The sequence below is a fragment of the Notamacropus eugenii genome, chromosome 1, assembly GCF_028372415.1.
Source record: "Notamacropus eugenii isolate mMacEug1 chromosome 1, mMacEug1.pri_v2, whole genome shotgun sequence".
In the NCBI taxonomy this organism is placed as follows: domain Eukaryota; kingdom Metazoa; phylum Chordata; class Mammalia; order Diprotodontia; family Macropodidae; genus Notamacropus; species Notamacropus eugenii.
This window is the reverse complement of record NC_092872.1, coordinates 696,065,848-696,083,659: the sequence shown is the minus strand read 5'-3', so window position 1 is coordinate 696,083,659 and position 17,812 is coordinate 696,065,848. Positions and strand designations below refer to the sequence as shown.

General features: G+C 40.3%; 1 protein-coding gene and 1 pseudogene across 5 annotated transcripts in view; one reads left to right on the top strand and one right to left on the bottom strand.

Annotated features, from left to right (window-relative positions):
• Window positions 1-17,812, top strand: part of RANBP10 (RAN binding protein 10) — a 162,948-nt gene that overhangs the window by 21,381 nt on the left and 123,755 nt on the right. For 4 of the 5 annotated variants that reach the window (XR_011972860.1, XM_072636101.1, XM_072636103.1 and 1 more), the window contains exon 3: window positions 770-822. The exons of the other annotated variant lie outside the window; for it this stretch is intronic. Coding sequence is in view for 3 of the 4 variants with exons in the window: in XM_072636101.1 (XP_072492202.1) it covers window positions 770-822 (53 nt within the window). In the remaining variant the exon portion in view is untranslated. The remainder of the gene's footprint in view (window positions 1-769; window positions 823-17,812) is intronic. 5 annotated transcript variants of the gene reach the window in all.
• Window positions 12,030-12,795, bottom strand: LOC140521266 (zinc finger CCHC-type and RNA-binding motif-containing protein 1 pseudogene; annotated as a pseudogene).

Below are 17,812 nucleotides of genomic sequence, written 5' to 3'. Positions count from 1 at the left end.
TTAAATTCTGTGAAGCAGCAAGCCATATGATGATGTGCTAAGGTGGGTTCTACAGTCAAGGACCCTTATATCTGAAAGGGGAGGGACATAGTTGTATTATCCCCATTAAGCCTTTAAAAAAATGTCAGCAGTGTCTCCTCATCAAGCAGAGTTCTGTATATGGTGAGTGGGCTCATGAGGGATGATCACCTTGCTCTTGTAGCAGGGTCCTAGATGGTGTTGGAAGGTTAAGCTAAACCTCAGGCCATCAAATGTCCAGAACAGTAGGGATACCAGAGAGCCCATGACACCCCTGTGGGGTGCTATGAGGGTTGTGGAAAAAGCATGATCCTGTCATTGATACCCAGTTAGGTTATATCCTTATTTTCCTGTGTCAGATCTGGGTCACTTATGCAGAGCCACTTTCCTATGGGACTCAGTCATCTGTATTGCTGTGCCAATAAGTACAATACCACTTCTTATTGACTTTCATTTTTGTCAGCTCCTGGGAGCTACCTTTGCAGGCATTTAAAAACGAAGATTACTTGAAGCCAGTTAGCCTTGAAAATAGGGCTGGACGCTTCCAATTTGATAGACTACCTCGCTCTTTTCCCTGCTTTAAGATACTTTCCACTTGAACATTAGAATTCAGACTTCCCTGAGAGACTTGATGCTTTAACCGTTTTTTCTAGTTTGTTGTTCTTTCCATTCTCCTTCCTCTCTTCCCCCAAGAAGCTTTCAGGAGGGGGAAGGATAACTGTATGCTAACCAACGTTATTTTTTTTTTAAGGTACATGGGAATAGGACTCTCAGCCCAAGGTGTCAACATGAACAGACTGCCTGGTGAGTCACTAGTCAAAAGAACGTTTGTTCTGCTCTCTAGATCTGTTATGGGAAGGGAATCCTCTTAGTATAAAGCCATGATAGGATTCCTATCTATCTATGAGTCAAACCTAGAATACGGTTGGAGGGAGAATGGCAAATTGGAGATGCACTCATTGGTTTGTGATGTGATTTTGGGGACCAGCCAATGATCTGGAATTTTTGATCTTTGTGGGATTCAATTCCAAAAATGAATTTGCATTTGCTTTGCATTAGTGGAATTTGAACAGTTGATAGTTTCAGCCAAGTGACCTGGGCATTTTTCCAGTGTGATACGCCTCAGTAACCAAAAATTCCCATTGGCTTTTATTAACTAAACTGGGGCTTGGGACATGGGCCTTCAGCAGGTGTGTTGCCAGTTTCACAGTGTTTAAGATCAAAGTCTTTAAATTACTTTAATACGTGGAACTGAGTTGTTGAGATTTTTTTTTAGCAAATGAGATGGCATTATAAGTAGGCTATAGGGCACCATGGTAACTACTGTCAACAACACTAAATCATGCGGAGTTTTGGTCTTTGTCCTTTTAGCCATTTGGGAAAACTTAGGTTGTTTGTTATAAATATTGAAGTACTTTGAAAGGTAGGGGCAGCTAGATGGAGCAGAGAGGATAGAGCACCAGGCCTGGAGTCATGAAGACTCCTCTCCCTGAATTTAAATCTAGCCTCAGACATTTACTAGCTGTGTGACCCTGGGCAAGTCACTTCACCCCTGTTTGCTTCAGTTTCCTCATCTGTAAATCATCTGGACAAGGAAATGGCAAACCACTCCAATATCTTTGCCAAGGAAACCCCAGATGGGGTCACAGATTCGGAAATGATTGAACAATAGCGGCACTTTGAAAGATGGGTGATTACCTTGATATGGATAAAGAATACAGCGGCTCCACATCTGAGATAGCTTCTGCACCAGAATAATTCATCCCTTGGTGGCCACATGTCTGGTACTGAGCTTCTCCCTATGTAGCGAGCCAGGTTGTGTCTGGGATGATGCATACATGGTTAGGAGCTAGAGAAAGAAGTACATGTATGTATATATATATATGTTTAAAGCTAGAGAAAAATAATTAGCTACAAGACCAGTCTGGCAACTGAGCAATCAGGATCCAAATGTATGTAGTGGAGCAGATGGCAGACTGACATCTTTTATTTGAATGTAGCTCTGTAGCTGTTCCACTTGAAAAGATGAAAAGTGAAAAGATGAAGACTTTTCTGACTCTCAGGGAGTGTTAGACCACAATTATTGCTTGAGTTATTTGTCTGTCTTTGGATGGGTGGAACTAGGCAGGGCTTGAGGAGGAGGAGGTAAATAAAATACTGTGTGAAGACTGAGGTGTGAAAGAAGAAGAATCCTTTTAAAATGACATAACCCCAAATTTCAAAGAATAGCTTCCAAATTATTATAGTAACTGGAATGCATGATGTGAAAAGATCCCTCCAAAAGAGAAATCCCCAAAGTGCTTGAGAAAAATCACCTAAACAGTGATGGTCTGTTGCATATAGGCACTCTAGTAGGAAGATGAAGAAAAGGATCTCTTAGAAAGGTGTGTGTCTGTGCGTCTGTGTCTGTGTCTGTGTCTGTCTATCTGTGTGTGCCTCTGTGTGCCAATGCCTGTGTGTGTGCCTCTGTGTGCGTGTGTGTGCCTGTGTGTCTGTCTGTGTGTGCATGCTGTGTGTGTGTCTGTGTGTGTGTGTGTGTGTGTGTGTGTGTGTGTGTGTGCACGCGCACGTGCCTGGGTACAGGCTCCTTTCTTTGAAATAAAGTCAATTTCTGACTATAAAGCCTTTTCTCCAAGGCTGATACTCTTCAGTCCAGTGGTTGCAGACCTCCTTGGCACACACTGCTAGAAAGTAGGCTAGTGGTTTTCTTTTGATGCTTTGGGATTTGCTCTTCTGCCCATTCCTGTGTTCTTATGGCCAGCTCTTGCTTTCCTTAAGGTGAGGGGGCTGGTCTCAGGTTCCTTTTGTCTCTACCTTTGTGCTCCCATGATTTTATCAGCCTTTGGTCTGTCCTTGTCTCTTGCCTCTGTGTCTGTTTCTTTTTCTGACATTGGATGGGCTCTGGGAAGATGGGCATAAGGTTTTCTCCATAGAAGCAGAGATTTTTCTCTTTTACACCCTTTTCCCACATACTGACATTCATCCCAGGCAGCTTATTACAAAGTGGCGCTAATTAGAATTTGCTAAAATGTAAGCACCTGCCCCAAGAGCAGCCCGGTGTCACGGAAAGAAGGCTGATGCATTGGCATCAGGTAATCTGCATTGAGTCCTGTTTTGACTCTGGCTGGGCAAGTCACTTTATTTCTGTAATCCCCTATCCTGCCTCTGACTCACAGGGGCTGTGTGAAGAAAGAGCTTTGTAAACATTAAAATGCAATAAAGATGTGTGCCGTGGTTATGGGGATCACGAGCAATGGTAGGTGTTAGCTGATAGTATCACCTAACTCAAAGAATCACATGGTCATAGATTTAGAACCAAACAGGACATCAAAAGGCAGCTCTACCAGCTCTTTTGTTTTTGTCAGAGTAGGACCTTTTGAGCATGGAAATTTTAAAAATCTTCAATAATGTATTCTAAAGGACATTTCATCTCCTCGGAGCACTGTCACTGGCTGTCTCCCATGCTTGGGGCTATCTCCCCCCTCATCTCTACCTCCTGGACTCCCTGGCTTCCTCCAAGTCACAGAAAAAGGCTTACTTTCTACAAGAGCCTGTCCTAGTCCTCCTTAACCTTGGTGCCATCTCTCTGAGAGTACCCTGAGTTTTTGTTACAGTTACTTTGTACGGTTATTTGCATGTTGTCTCCTCGCAGTGTTTTTTGCCTTTTCTTTCTAAGTGTATCTTTTTTTTTTGAGGGGGAAGGTAAGGCAGTTGGAATTAAGTGACTTGCCCAAGGTCTCACAACTAGTGTGTCAAGTGTCTGAGGCTGGATTTGAACTCAGGACCTTCAGGCTCCAAGGCTGGTGCTCTATCCTCTGCCCCACCTAGCAGGCCTGCTAAGTGTATTTTTAAGGCTTAGCAGAGTGTTGAGCACCTAGTAAGTGATTAATTAATGCCTGTTGAATTAAAACAGGATTTGATAGGGTTGTTTTAAGGACTCACAGCCCTGCCTGGGGGTGCCTTTGTCTTTGTGGACCCTTTCAAGTGGTGGTTCTGCAGGCTTCTTTTTCCTTCCTTTAGTGAACTCTCCACTCAGTGAATTTCCTAGAAATGTTTTATTCCTCTTTTTCATGACCCACTTATGCTTTTCTGGACTTCTGTACTGATTAACCAGTGGGGAGAAAGGAATTGCTTGAGGTCTGCAGAAAAAGTAACATCTCTACCATGATAATGGAACAGCAGCTTAAATACTAAGAGAAATGAGCTCTTAACAAGCAGGAGGAGCTCTGGCAGCCCGTCCTGTGGGCGACTACGTAGTGCTGGCTTTAAACCTATGTTAACTTTAATTGGTTGTTTCCTACATAGGAGAGACTTTTTACTTGTTCCTTTTTCTGCCTCTTAGATAACTCCAATTTCCTATTTGATTGCTTGCGTTTAATTGTAGCAGCCAGTCTTGATCATTATAACAATCAGAAAAACAGATAATGAAACATGTCTGTCTCTCTTCTTGAGGAGTTTGCAGGACTGCGGATCTGCTCTCAGGCATAGTCACGTGACTGCTTGTTTTCGTCCTCTTTTTTCTGTTTGTATAATGGGGAGCTGGGTGAGGGGTAAGGGGTGAGGGTGTATTTAAAAAGGCCTATGATAGAAAAGCAAAAAATCTAGAAAATTTCTTGTTGCTGTTTTATCGTAAGCTCCTCCAGGGCAGGAATATGTAGTTTCTCATCTTTGTCGTTCCAGGCATTTGACATGTGTTGAATTGAATAGCAAAAGTAATTGAATCTTAAGTGCCTTCTCTGTGTTAGGTACTGTGCTAGATGACAGAAATGCAAATTTGAAAAAACAGCTGAGTCCTTGCTCATAATGAGCTTACAAACAAATGTGGAAAGGGGGAGAATAAAACATATCTACAGAAATGTCTAATGCATGGAGAACAAAAGATAGAGTGCTCTCACAGGAGGGTCAGAGCCCTTGGAGTCAAGGGGATCCAGGAGGGTTCCACGTAGGAAGTGGCCCCTCTGGAGCCTGAAGGAGGAGGAGGATTCTCGATCCTGTGGCTGCTAGTGTAGCATTGGCAGCTCATATGTTTGGAGTCTTTCCATGTTCCATGCCCCCATGGAGGGATGTGGGTGCAAACATGTGGACATAGGAAGCAGCAGGTGAATGAAACTCGGGACTGACCAGTGGGCCAGTTTGGCAGCAGTGTGAAGGGCTAAGGCTGGAGAAGTAGGCTGGACCCAGCTATGGGAAAGGCTTCTTGGTTTTTGACTTGCCCATCGTAAGCCCCCATGAATGGTTTGTTGAACTTGAAAAGAATTTTTCTTCAGTAAATTAATTTGCAGTAGAATAGCCTTTTGCACATAGTTTTTTTTTATCCTAACTTTGCAGTGTCTTTTGTGATTTAGGATAAGTTTTATCATTTTGTGCCTCTGTTTCTTCATTTATAAAGTGGGGATATTTACTCATCAGGGCTAGGTTGAGGCTGTTAATATTTGTCCAATGCTTTGAAGTCATCCTTTTGAAGTTGCCATGTTAGAATAGTACTGGATGTAGCCTGGTTTCGTGAAGCAAGAATATTAGGTCAGTTACTACCAATTAAGGTTTGTAGGGAATGAAGGGTATAAGAGTGAGGAGGGAAAGGTGTTTTGAAAAGAACATTTCCCTTGTGTCATCAGGAAATTTGGCTTCCCTTTACTATTCCTACTGACTGTTGGTTTTCCAGGTAAATCTAGGGGATCATTTCATTCAGATCTAGAAAGATGCTTCTAGATAATTCAGTCCAGTTTTTTACATTTTACAGATAATTGGATGCTTAAAGTCACACAACTAGTAAGTATCAGAGCTGGAATTTGAATCTGGTCCATGCCTCTAAATAATTGTTCTTTCTGCTCCACCATTCTGTACTCAGTGATTTTTTTTTTTCTGTAGATGAGAAGGGGAAAAGGTACTGCAGGTAAGGTTGTTCTCACCATTTTTTTATTTACTAACTCGTAGCAGGCATAAGTCGTCCAGGGGCCCCCAAACCAGCCTTAGCCCATCATTACCTGCAGAAGGCTTAAAGCCTGGATCTGGCCAATCAGGAGAAAGACGTTTTTTGGCCCAGTCTGAGCTCAACCTGCAATAATGCTTTGTGTGTCCATCATAACAGACTTGCTTCTCTTGGCCCTCTGAGTGAACCCAAGCTCTCCTGTTGGATTTTACTGACTGGGAACATTCTTCTGCCAAGGACTAGGCACCTTGGACTGGACACTAGCTTGAGTAATAGGACTTTTCTTACCTTGTTATTTTATGGTTACTGTTATGTTATATCCTATTGTGACATCCATGTTTTACGAATCTATCTTATTAAGGAATTGTGTTTTTATATTATGGTTAACACATATGGAGACTGTAATTTTGGCTGACATAGGCATTCTGAGCCAGGAAGGGAGGGAAAAGGAAACGCTTCCTTGCTCTAAGGATATAAAGTCCTCTCCAACTGTCCTTTCCTTGAGCTCATTCTTATGACTCCCTTGTAAATACTGGTCTTCTGCTTTGACAGAATAAATATGCGCATGCAGCCTAATGTTGTTTGTCTTTCTTAGAATGAACTCTAAAGGTTGACACAGGCTTCCTTCCTTCTACATAGTATCCTCCTTTCCCTACCTCTTAAAGATTAAAAATGGAAAATAGAGATCAGATTTCATCTAGATAAGAGTTTATTCCTTGAGGATCCTAAGACAAAGAATTAGTTTTCCTAATTAATAGTCAGAGTAGCTCCCTCAGCCCCAGAGAACCATTTTACAATGGGTCAGTTCCACACACAGGTAGGCTTTCCTGTTAGGGTATCAGCACAGTTTCCTTTGGAGACACCATCTCCGTGTTGCTTTATTTTGTGTAGGACACAGTTGCTCAGCAGGCTCAGTGTTAGTGGCAAGTTTACTAACAAATTATACTCACACTGAACAAGGCACTTGATCTCCTGGTCTGCAAGATAAATGTCACATTCTGTATGTTTCCTTTTCTTCTGACATTAAGAAGAACAAATATATGTTTAAATGATCATTTTGGGACATTAAATCCAAATGCTCAATAATAACAGTGGGACTTGTAAACCCTTCCAGGTACCTAAGGTAGGGTTTTTTGCTCAGCGTGTCACTAAAGCTTTCTTCCATTATCTCTTCATGGCAGAGGCCTGACCCTCGCTTCTCTGACCATTGAATGTGGAAATCTTAGAGGACTTGACTAGCTGTGAAGGCTTCAGGTTCAGGCAGGTGATACACCTCCTATCTGTTGTCTGAGGACAGGCCTAATCAAGTTTGGAGAGTCTTGTCACTAGGTTGTTGTAAGATGATGGGTTTTGACTATAGCTAGCTGTGTCCAAGATGATACACTAAACTGTAAAAGAGTCCACTCTGCCATTGTGGAGACAATATCCACATGTTGATAAAATCACAGATCCTTGAGTTTCTCTCCTAGCTGCCTAGTGTTTATTGTATTTCTCTAACTTGGTTAGGTCAATGGCTCTTACCCTGAGTCTGTGATTTCAAAGTAAGCTGTGAACTTGGATAGGAAAATAATTAGATCTTTATTTTCACTAACCTATAACTGGCATTTAAATTTCCTTCTGTTATTTAAAAGCATATTTATGAGAAAGGGTCCAGAGACTTCCCCAGACTTCCATGACACACAACAAAGGTTTAGATAAAATCTAACCCATTTGCTTTTACTTGGTAGCTCTTAAATTGGCGAAGAGAATAAGCCAAACCCTCCAAAGAGAGTATGATAGGATTATAAGATTTCGAACTTGGAAGCACTTTAGGGATCATCTGACTGAATTCCCTCGTTTTCAAGTGAGGAGATTAAGGTTCAGAACGGTGCCCTGTGAACTTGCTCACGATCATACAGAGAGTGAGAGGCAGAACTGGTATTGGAACTTCAGTTTTCTGGCTTCTTTCGCTGTAGCTCAGAGCCTTCTCTTATCCTTGATGCTTGCTGATTTCGGTCTTTGTGTTAGATTAGTTTCTACAGTGTTTATTTTCTCTTGGTTAAAGAGATCCAGAATCATTTTGTTTCACAAGGCATTGAGAACTGCTCACTCCCATAAGGTGAGCTGTTAAAACTTGGTGTTTCTGTTTCTGTGGGCTAGGCTTTTGTTCAAATGCACATGTCCACCTCTGATGGGAATGTTTACTTGAAATGTTCTTTGCCTTCTGTAGCTCTCGTGGACATCGTTCGTACAGGATGAGAAATTCTAAATTTCCAGGAATGGGCGGAGAGAGCTGCCTTTCCCCAGCTTTTTTCCTTCTGAAATATCTTTTGAATCTTTAGCTTTATGTTGAACAGAAGAGTGAAAAGTATGGGTCTGAGGCCAGAAAATTAGAATGCAAGAGGGGATATTTCTATAATATCAGAAATGTTGTCGCACAGTGCCTTGAACCCAGAGTAGGCCTTTAATTAATATTTGTTGTAATTTGGCCAGTATTTTAAGTTGGTGTTTTATTTTAGATTTTTATTTTAAGGTTCACTTAACAGGTTCCTATGGAATATTTACTTCTGTAACTTTCATAATTTTGTATTGCTTTCATTACATTTTTGGATCAGTCTCTTTTTTAATGTCAACTATTAACAATCTTTTTTCCCCACAGAAATCCCCAGATTGTTAGAATTGGAAGGAACCTAGAATGTCATTTTACAGTTTAGTAAACTGAGACCTAGAGAATGAAAGTGATTTGCCCAATGTTATAGAGGTAGTACTCAGAGCAGATCTGGGATTCAAACACAGGTTTTTAAACTCTGAATCCTGTGCTTTGTCAGCATCCTGGTTTGGATACATTTGCTTTTCCTTTCTCCACGTTGGCAAATTTATAATACATTTTTCCAGTCCTTATATTAATTAAATTAATTAATTAAAGAAGCATTGAACATGTTTACCTGAAGGGGAAGGGAAGGTGCTGGAATTCAGAAGGTAAGGTAGTGAAGAACTTTGAAAAAGAGGACCCTGTTGGCGGACAAATTATTCATGGTATAATGGCCCATGGTCAGAGAACATATGGGGAAGCAAGAACAGTGGTATCAGCCAGAGGGAGTGATCCTATAGTTGTTGCAGTGGACACAGTCTGGAGAGACAGCTGTAACTTTTTCTATTGACTGTTGTGCATGGGGATCAAACCCACTGGCTCAGCTGTCTTCAGCTTCTTCATAGGAAAGGAAGACAGTGTCTAACCATCCTCAGGCATGCTTTGTCAGCTTTGGAGCAGATAGAAGAAGGTCTTTCTCTATTCTCCATCAGAAAACATGGTAGGAACCAGGGGTGTTTAGAGTGTGGGAGGAATAGTTGGCACTCAGGATACTTGAGCTTTCATTGACTTTTCAGGTTCACAGGCTCATGGGTTAAGTGGCTATTTCCATATCCACTTTGACTCTGCCTGTACTTCTTTGCGTGTATTTTTTTTAATTGAATTATTTTATTTGTTTTCGGTGTTCAACAATCACTTTCATATATCTTAGATTTTTTTTCACTCCCTCCCCCTCATCATCCCCTCCCTCCTCATTCCCTCCCTGAAACGGCTTACAATCTTATGTAGGTTCTACATGTACATTCCTATTAGATGCATGTGGCATAGAAGAATTAAAATGAATAGGAGAAACCATAAAACAAAACATAATACAAAAGAAAATTGTCTGTTTCTATCTGCGATCCAATTCCATAGTTCTTTCTCTGGATTTGGAAGGCATTTTGCCTCGAGTCCATTGGAAATTTTTTAAGTCCATGCATTTTAGTGAAGTGCTAAGTCTACCAGAAAGGTTCCTTGCACACTGTGGTTGTTACTGTTCTCCTGGTTCTGCTCCTTTCACTCAGAATCAGTTCATATAAGTCTTTCCAGGCTTCTCTGAAGTCTTCCTGTTCATCATTTCTTATAGCACAATGGTATTCCATTACATTCATATACCACAACTTTTTCAGTCATTCCCCAGTTGATGGGTATTCCCTTGATTTCCAATTCTTGGACATCACAAAGAGAGCTGCTATAAATATTTTTGTGCGTGTGGAATCTTTTCCCATTTTTATGATCTCTTGGGGATATAGTCCTAGAAGCGATATTGCTGGGTCAAAGATGGTATGCACATTTTTGTAGCCCTTTGGGCATAGCTCTAAATTGCTCTCCAGAATGATTGGATCAGCTCAGAGCTCCACCAACGATGAATTAATGTTCCAACTCTCCCACATCTTTGCCAACATTTATCATCTTCCTGTTTTGTCATGTTAGCCAATTTGATAGGTGTGATGTGGCGTGTGTGTTTGTCCTTTGTTGCCGAAGACCATGCCATCAGAGAAATAATGACATGACTCGCACTTGACTTTGTTTTGAGTGAGGGAGGGCTGTGCAGGTCACCAGCCTCACTTCTCCTCCAGAGTCATCTGAATCCAGTGACCAGATATTTATCAGGATGACTGGAGATCACCCAGGATGAGGCAGTTGGGGTTAAATGACTTGACCAAGGTCACACAGCTAGTGAGTGTCAAGTGTCTTAAGGTGAGATTTCAACTCAGGTTCTCCTGTCTCCTGCACTGGTGCTCTATCCACTGCACCACCTAGCTGCCCCTATTGTGATGTGGTAGCTCTGTAATCATATGAAAAAATGCTTTGCGTGTATTTTTGACATTTGTTGCTTGCACTTGATAAATATTTGGTAGTCAAAGTCATCATGTGTTGTGAAAGTGGAATTCGGATGATTTCTTTAGAGTGAATATTGAAGTAAATATACTTTGTGAACTAGATTCAGATAGGACTTTATCAGTATTGGTTTTCTGACTTACAATTTCATTTGAATTTTTCCAAGTTGAGTTATCTTGCTCTTTCAGTTTTCTTAGCCTGTTGTTTGGCTCTCTAATCATTTGCCTCCATCACATTCATCCTATATTTACTTACCTAGTTAGGGGTGAGAATGCCACTTTTACCTTTGTATCCCTAGTGCCCAGCCCAATGAGAGCAGACTCTTAATAATATTAGTTTAATTGAATTTGAGTAATTTATTTTGATGACTCAGGAAGGCAGGTGATGAGGAAAGCATGAACTTGGCACTAGGTTTTGTTTTGGCTTTTTGCTTCTGTTTAGATTTGGAGGAGACTGTCTGAAAGAGGAAGTTAGTTTTTGTGCTTTGTCAGGGGAAAAAAATGAGCTCATGATGGAGTCAATGGTGGCCAGCTAGTGAGTGATTCCCTCTTTCCCAATACCAGCTTTCTGAATGTGTCTCATATTTTGGGTTGATAGAGAGGTTGGCAAATTCTGGTCACTGTTATTCTTTTACCTAATCAGGGTTTAATGATTTTTTAAAAAAATGCCCTCCAGCTTGCACTAGTGATCATCCTGGAGCCAGCGTCAGGTTTCTGGTGGCCAGTGGCTAATGGAGCAGCATTCACATTTGATAGATGATTCTATCAGTTCCTGGTGTTTAGGAAGCAGAGAATGAAGAGTGGTCAGGGGGACTTGGAGAATGTAAACTTGCTTCAAATCTAGGCTGTCATACAACTTTTTGTGTGTGTGTGTGTGTGTGTGTGTGTGTGTGTGTGTGTGTGTGTGATCAATTTATGTTTTATATAAGTAGAACACATAGTAAATTCTACCCCTCTTCCTCCAAATCCTGCCATTCATCCATTAAAAAAATTCTTTTGGAAAATTTAGTAAAGAACATTTCTAAGTACAGTTAAGTCACTGACTTTAATTTTTAGGAAGCTTTTGTTTAAAATTAGATTTGAGAAGTGCTCAAGTTGACATGTGAAATGTGAAGAAAGCTTTAACTTTTTAGTTGCTTTTTAGTAGCTTTCTATATTAAGTATGAAGCTTTATCTCTTTAATGCATGTCTGTAGTGGCATCATGACAATATTTAGCAATTTAGTTTATTACTGAATGTTACTGATTAGGTTGCATTTAGGTATGGTTCTAGAAAGGTCATAGTTTTAGAAGCAAAATTTGACTTATTACTTTATTAAAATAAATTTAGAAACATGTTTCTAAATTAATTTTTGGTTTCCTATGAAAATAAACTTTGTAATCCTAGTTTTAAGGTGTAAAACTAGTTACATGTTTCCTTCTATTCAAAATTTGAAGGGTAATTCTGACGCCAATTAAACTGTAAATTTTTGTGCTTCAGTAATATGTATGTAATAAATCAGTTTCAATCACTAAGTTCTTCTTTATCACTGAAATATTCACTTTTCTTTATCCTTGGGTGTCTTGAATCATCTGATGTTGAGGGTTCCCCTGCACTGGGCTTCCATCTTTGTTGGTCTTCAATTTTGGCTTTCTGGAAAGCTATGGCTTGGCTGAGTCTATCAAGAGCAGGCTCTTCTCTTTCATCCTCACTTTCTTCCACATCTTCAGTTTCTTCTTCCAATTCAACAATTTTCTTTTTTTTTTTTTGGTGGTTCACGTTCTCCAAGCACACTTTTAGGCATAATTTTGGTGACCTGTTTTTCCACATTCATAACACCTAGATTTATCAAAGTCGCTGTGCCTTTGGATGAACTCAGCAGCTCTTCCATTGTCAATAGCAATGCTTACTTTTATTGCTCTGTCAGGTAACTGCTTATTGTTTAGTGCCCTGGAACAGTTTATTCCGATTCTTTATCCAGAAACAAAATAAATGCAACACCTTGACTCTTCCTGTTTTCTTTGTCTTTCATAATAGTAATCTTTACAACTTTTCCACATTTGGAAAATATCCCGTATAAGTCATTGTTTGTCAAAGAAAAAGGCAAGTTGGATACATATACAGTGCTTTTAGTTGATGCTGATTCACTGCTCATTTCTTTTGCTTTTTTCTTTTGCACAAAGTGCCAGAAAATCCTTAGAGTTTCCCTGTACCCCTGAAGATTCAATCCGACTTTATACTTCCGTAGCTCCCAACAGCAGTCATAACATCACCAGGCCAGGGGTCTTAAAGACAAAGAGCCACATAACTTCTTAAAGCCTCGGTTTTCCCCATTTAAAAGTAGGGATAATAATATTTATATCTCTGACCTCAGGGTGGTTGTGAGTAAAAACATTACCCATTTTTATGCCTTTTCTCAGGTTGTCCTTAGGACTAGTTTCCTTCAAAGCACAACTGAGATGCCCCCCTGTTTCCTTGTCGCCTTAGCTTCTAGTGCCTTCTCCCTCAAACTAGCTGAGACTTATTTTACCTATTCTTATTTGTTATACATATTGTGTGGATTGTCCCATCTATGGAATGTAAACTCCTTGAACTGTTCCATTTTTATATTTAAATTACCCCCCCCCCCCCCCACAAGCTCGAACAGTGTTTTATTCATTGCATGCCCTTTTACTCCACTGTGAATTCTGGGATGTGCTTGTAGAACAACCTCAGTATGAAAGGAGAATGTGATTAGTGATGGCTCATCCCAGTTCTTGGAAAGGCTAGACTTCTAGGTCTGAATGACCCTGCCTGAGAAAGTTTGCCAGCAGGAAAACTTCAGCATCAATGTGTTTACAACCTCCCTTGAAGTGTTCTCCTTGGGGTTATTGGGAGATCTCTGGTTGTTTAACTATCCCTTATGGTGGCTACAGATTACAGAAAATGGAGTCTGTAGGGGCTTCTAAATAGGAGAGCTTGGTGGGAACGAGTTTAGAGCCATTGACTTCACATTTCTTACAGACACTGATAGATGTCTCTGCTACAGATTGTGGAAGGACAGCTAGAAAGGATCAGCCATGGTGCTTGTCTTGGTTTCTTTGTCAAATAATGAGTGATGCTGGATTCCCTTCTTGATGATAACACTTTCTTCTGTGTTCCTGGGAGACTGTTCTACCAGCTTGTGTCTTTTCTTGAGATGTTTGTTTTTTTCCAGATTTCAAACTGATAGCACTGTGTGGTGAGTTGATGTACCGAAGTGTTTCTGGAGAGCCAAGACAGTTCTTTAAGATGTTCAGAGACAGATTTTCTGGTATTTGTATCACTTAAAGTGTTATTACCAAGCCTATATTCATCTGTTGTGGAACTGGGTATTACATCAAGGTTGCCCCAAAAGCTTATAAGCCGCGTGAGAGCAGGGAATGTTTCATTTTGGTGTTTGTACCTCATGTGCCTGGCTTAGTGATACTTAGGCATAAGCAGTTTTTAACACACACTTGTGGATTGAATTGACCCAGGGTTTTCTCTTTCCTCTTTTGGAGACTGAGTGTTTTGACTTGAAGGAAGGAATGTTTATGATTTCAATGTTCTTTGACTTTTGCTCTTTACAGAAAACATTGGGCAATGTCTGTTTTTAGAAAATTTATCTTCTCATTGGAAGTCAGGTTTTGGCATGGACTAATACTTTGTTTTCTTAGTGGCCTCTGCCTAGTGCTGAGGTTCTGGAGAATTGGGTTATAAAATCCAAGTAGCAAATCAGAGGAGGGTTTGAGATTCATTCATTCAACCATCTCTTGTCTATGTACTATTCTGTACTAGGGATAATGGAGAATGTCAGAGACATGCTTTCCACCTTTAATAAATGTATACTGCTGCTGGGGAGACAAAATAAGAATGTAAAATAACTACGTATAAGCAAATGTGTGGTAGCACCGTATAGGCCATACTTACAGACTTGGATGGATTTATAATCTCATCAACGTGGGCAGTTTCTCCTCCAGTGCAGGCAGCAAACGAATGGTACCTTTAAGTCCTGTCCATAAAGTCCCCTTAGAGGATCAACTGTGTACATATATGCTGGAGCAATGAAAAGACAGGCCTGATGTTAAATACAGCTTCATTGAAGAAATGCTTTAAACCAAGCCTTGATAGAGATGGAGATTTTTAAATAGAAGAACAGCTGGGGAAGGCCATGAGTGTAGCACTGAAATAAGCAGAGGGTGATTAGGAGATGGTTAGGACACTTAAATGACTAGAGCAGAGTCATGACTGGGGGAGTGGAAGATAATTTGGGGCTAATTGCTAATAGGCTTTGATGCAGAGGAGCTTTGAGTCATGTTGAGCCTTCCCTTGAGCCTTGTTGGTTGCTTATTATTCAGAAACGGTGGCATGGACCTACATATGTATTTACTTATGTTGTATCTGTAGTTGAGGTAGGGGCAAGGGTGAGATGGAACATTTCAGTTTACACCAGGGAGGTTTTAACTTTTTTTGTGTTATGGCCACCTTTGGTACTCTGGTGATAGCTATGGGCCCTTTCTCAGAATGTTTTTAATTGCATAAAATGAAATAAATACAGGGTGTACCAAAAGACTCAGGGGGATTTTTAAGCTTTAATAGCTTAAGAAGTATAAAGGCTACAAACTGACACAAAACATTTGAAGAGTTGGTTATTTAAAATTTTTAGATATTGGTATGTCTCATATTAACATTCAGCATAACCACTGTCTTGTGCTACAGGTTACAGTAGCTGATTTTTTAACTTTGTAAAAGCTTTCATCAGCTGCTTCTTAATGACTAAAAGGATTGTATTTGTAGTCTTGTCCTTAAAGGCATTCAGAAAATGAGGTTTTGATGCATTCATGACAATTTTGATGTGACCCTACAAATAGGAGTTTAATGGAGATAGATCTGGGATCAGGGTGGTGAAGCAAGAGGACCCTCCTTTAGTGATCCCCTGGTCTGAGAAAGTCTCACACATGCAATATGTAATGAGAAGATGGCCCATCTTGTTAAAAATATAATAAAACATTTATTATTCAAAATTCAAAAGACTAAGTGCACAAGAAATTTAAACAAACTTTGAAATGTCACTTTTTGTAAACTTGTATCCTTTATACTTTTGAAGTTATTAAAGCTTAAAACTGCACTAACACTTATCAGACACCTTGTAGGATCACAAAAGAAATAAATTGTATTGAAATACAGATATTAAAATAATTTTTAAAAAGCTATTCAGAGATCCAAGGATAAGAACGTTGGTTTACTTGAATGTGGGAATCTTTGTTTTTGATCATCCTGGAAATTCCTGACGTGATTATAAACTAAGCAAAAACTCATCAGCTGCATTCTTGAATTTCTTGCGGTACCTGGTAGACTTTAAGTGATTTGCCTGTGTTTACATAGCTAGTGAATTTGGGAGTCAGAATTTGAACCCAGTTTGAAGCCTCACATTCTTGTCTCTATTACTTGGTGACTGTATTTGTTTATTCTTTGAAAGCATGATTGTCTTGATAAGTCAAGACAAAGCTCATGTTAACTTCCTTGCATGTTTACAGCTGGGGTTTCTGTTTCTCATATTGAAATCTCTGCCTTAGCTCTGGGATCCTGCTCTTTGCTCTTGTGTATTCTCTTTCCATCACCTCAAAACAGGGAGAAGACAAGACCCTTCCAGAAGCAATCACTGCAGCAAAGGAGCTGTGGAGAAAGAAGACAACTGTCACCTTGCTCTGAGGGCAGCCTCTTTGTGGCATCCATGTGTCTCCTGATGCTTGGGTATCCCTGATAAATGACAGAAATCCTTTGAGATCAGATCACTTGCTTTGTCCATGGAGAAAAAAATAATATTTTCCCTTCAGGTCATTGGTATCCTGTTGTCGCTAAGGATGATGATGATAATTGGGCAGTGTTGACAGTAGGAGAATTTAAGTGAGCCAGTCCTTGTTGAACTCTTTTTTAAGAAGAAAAGATTCCATTACAACGGCCCTTGTTCACTCTGCTCATTCTAGTGAGTGCTTAGTCCCATCTTCTCAGAGAGCCAAGAGAAGGCATCTCTAAGTGAAGGATCTACGCAGTGTAAATTGAAGGGAACATTTCTCATGGTTCTTGGGACATCAATGCATATATAACTGATAACAGCAGATAATGGATGGCAAAAAATGGTACATGGAAACTTCCCACTGGTGGAGCAGAAACTTTGAGCTCCCAGTATATGGAGACATCCAAGTTTTAGCACACATGGTCATAGGATTTAGAGCTAGGAGGGACCTTAGAAATAATCTAGTTGCACAGAAACTCATAATTGTAGGGGAACTCTGAGGTCATCTAGTTCAACTCAGTCCCTTCCATCTGACAGTCCTGACAGGTACTCATTCAGTGTCTACCTATGGTAGAGTTCATCTCCTCCTGAGGCAGCTCATTACACTTTTGGACAGGTATAATTATTAGGAAGTTTTAACTTACATGAAGCCGGAAATCTTTGTCATTGCAGCTTCCACCTAACTACTCCAAGTTCCACCCTCTGGCAAGCAAATAAAACAAGTGTCACTCCTCTCCATATGACAGCCCTTCATCAAGTACTTATCTTATCTCCCCCAAGCCCAAGTCTTCTCTTGTTGAGTGCTACTGATGTTCTACTTTTCTCTCTCCCCTTGAATTTGTGGTAAAAAGAAAGAAGATGGGGAGGAGGTTGACCTGGTGGGCTTCTGTATCGCCAACCCTAAATACATATTCTAGTTAGAAAAGCCAAATCTATCAATCTGAAGTTTTGTAAACTTCCCATCCAAAAAAAAAAAAAATAAGCAGCCCATAGTCTCCTTGTGGTCACTTCACACTTGTTTCATCATTCCTCTTAGTTGGGCTTGAATGCTTAGACAGTAATAAAATAAATGGAATGCCCACAGCCAGGCATAATGTAGTTTCTAGGCAGAGTTTAACAACCTCATTTTACAGATGAGGAAACTGAGACTCAGAGAGGGTTAGTGACTTGCTTGCCAAAGGTTACCAGGGAGCAAGTAGAACCAGAATTTTAAGCCAGGTCCCCTGACTACCAATCCAGTGCTCTTTCCTTTCCCACGCAGTGCTTGGCATAGTGATAAGCACTTGATAACTGCTTGTTGCCTGCCCTGTGCAGCCAGTCTTAGAAGACTTAGGCATTTGCCAAAGAAAGATGGCTGGAAACAACCTGACATTTTAACCACAGAACATTGCAGGTGTCTCGTAGAATACACACTGTGGAAA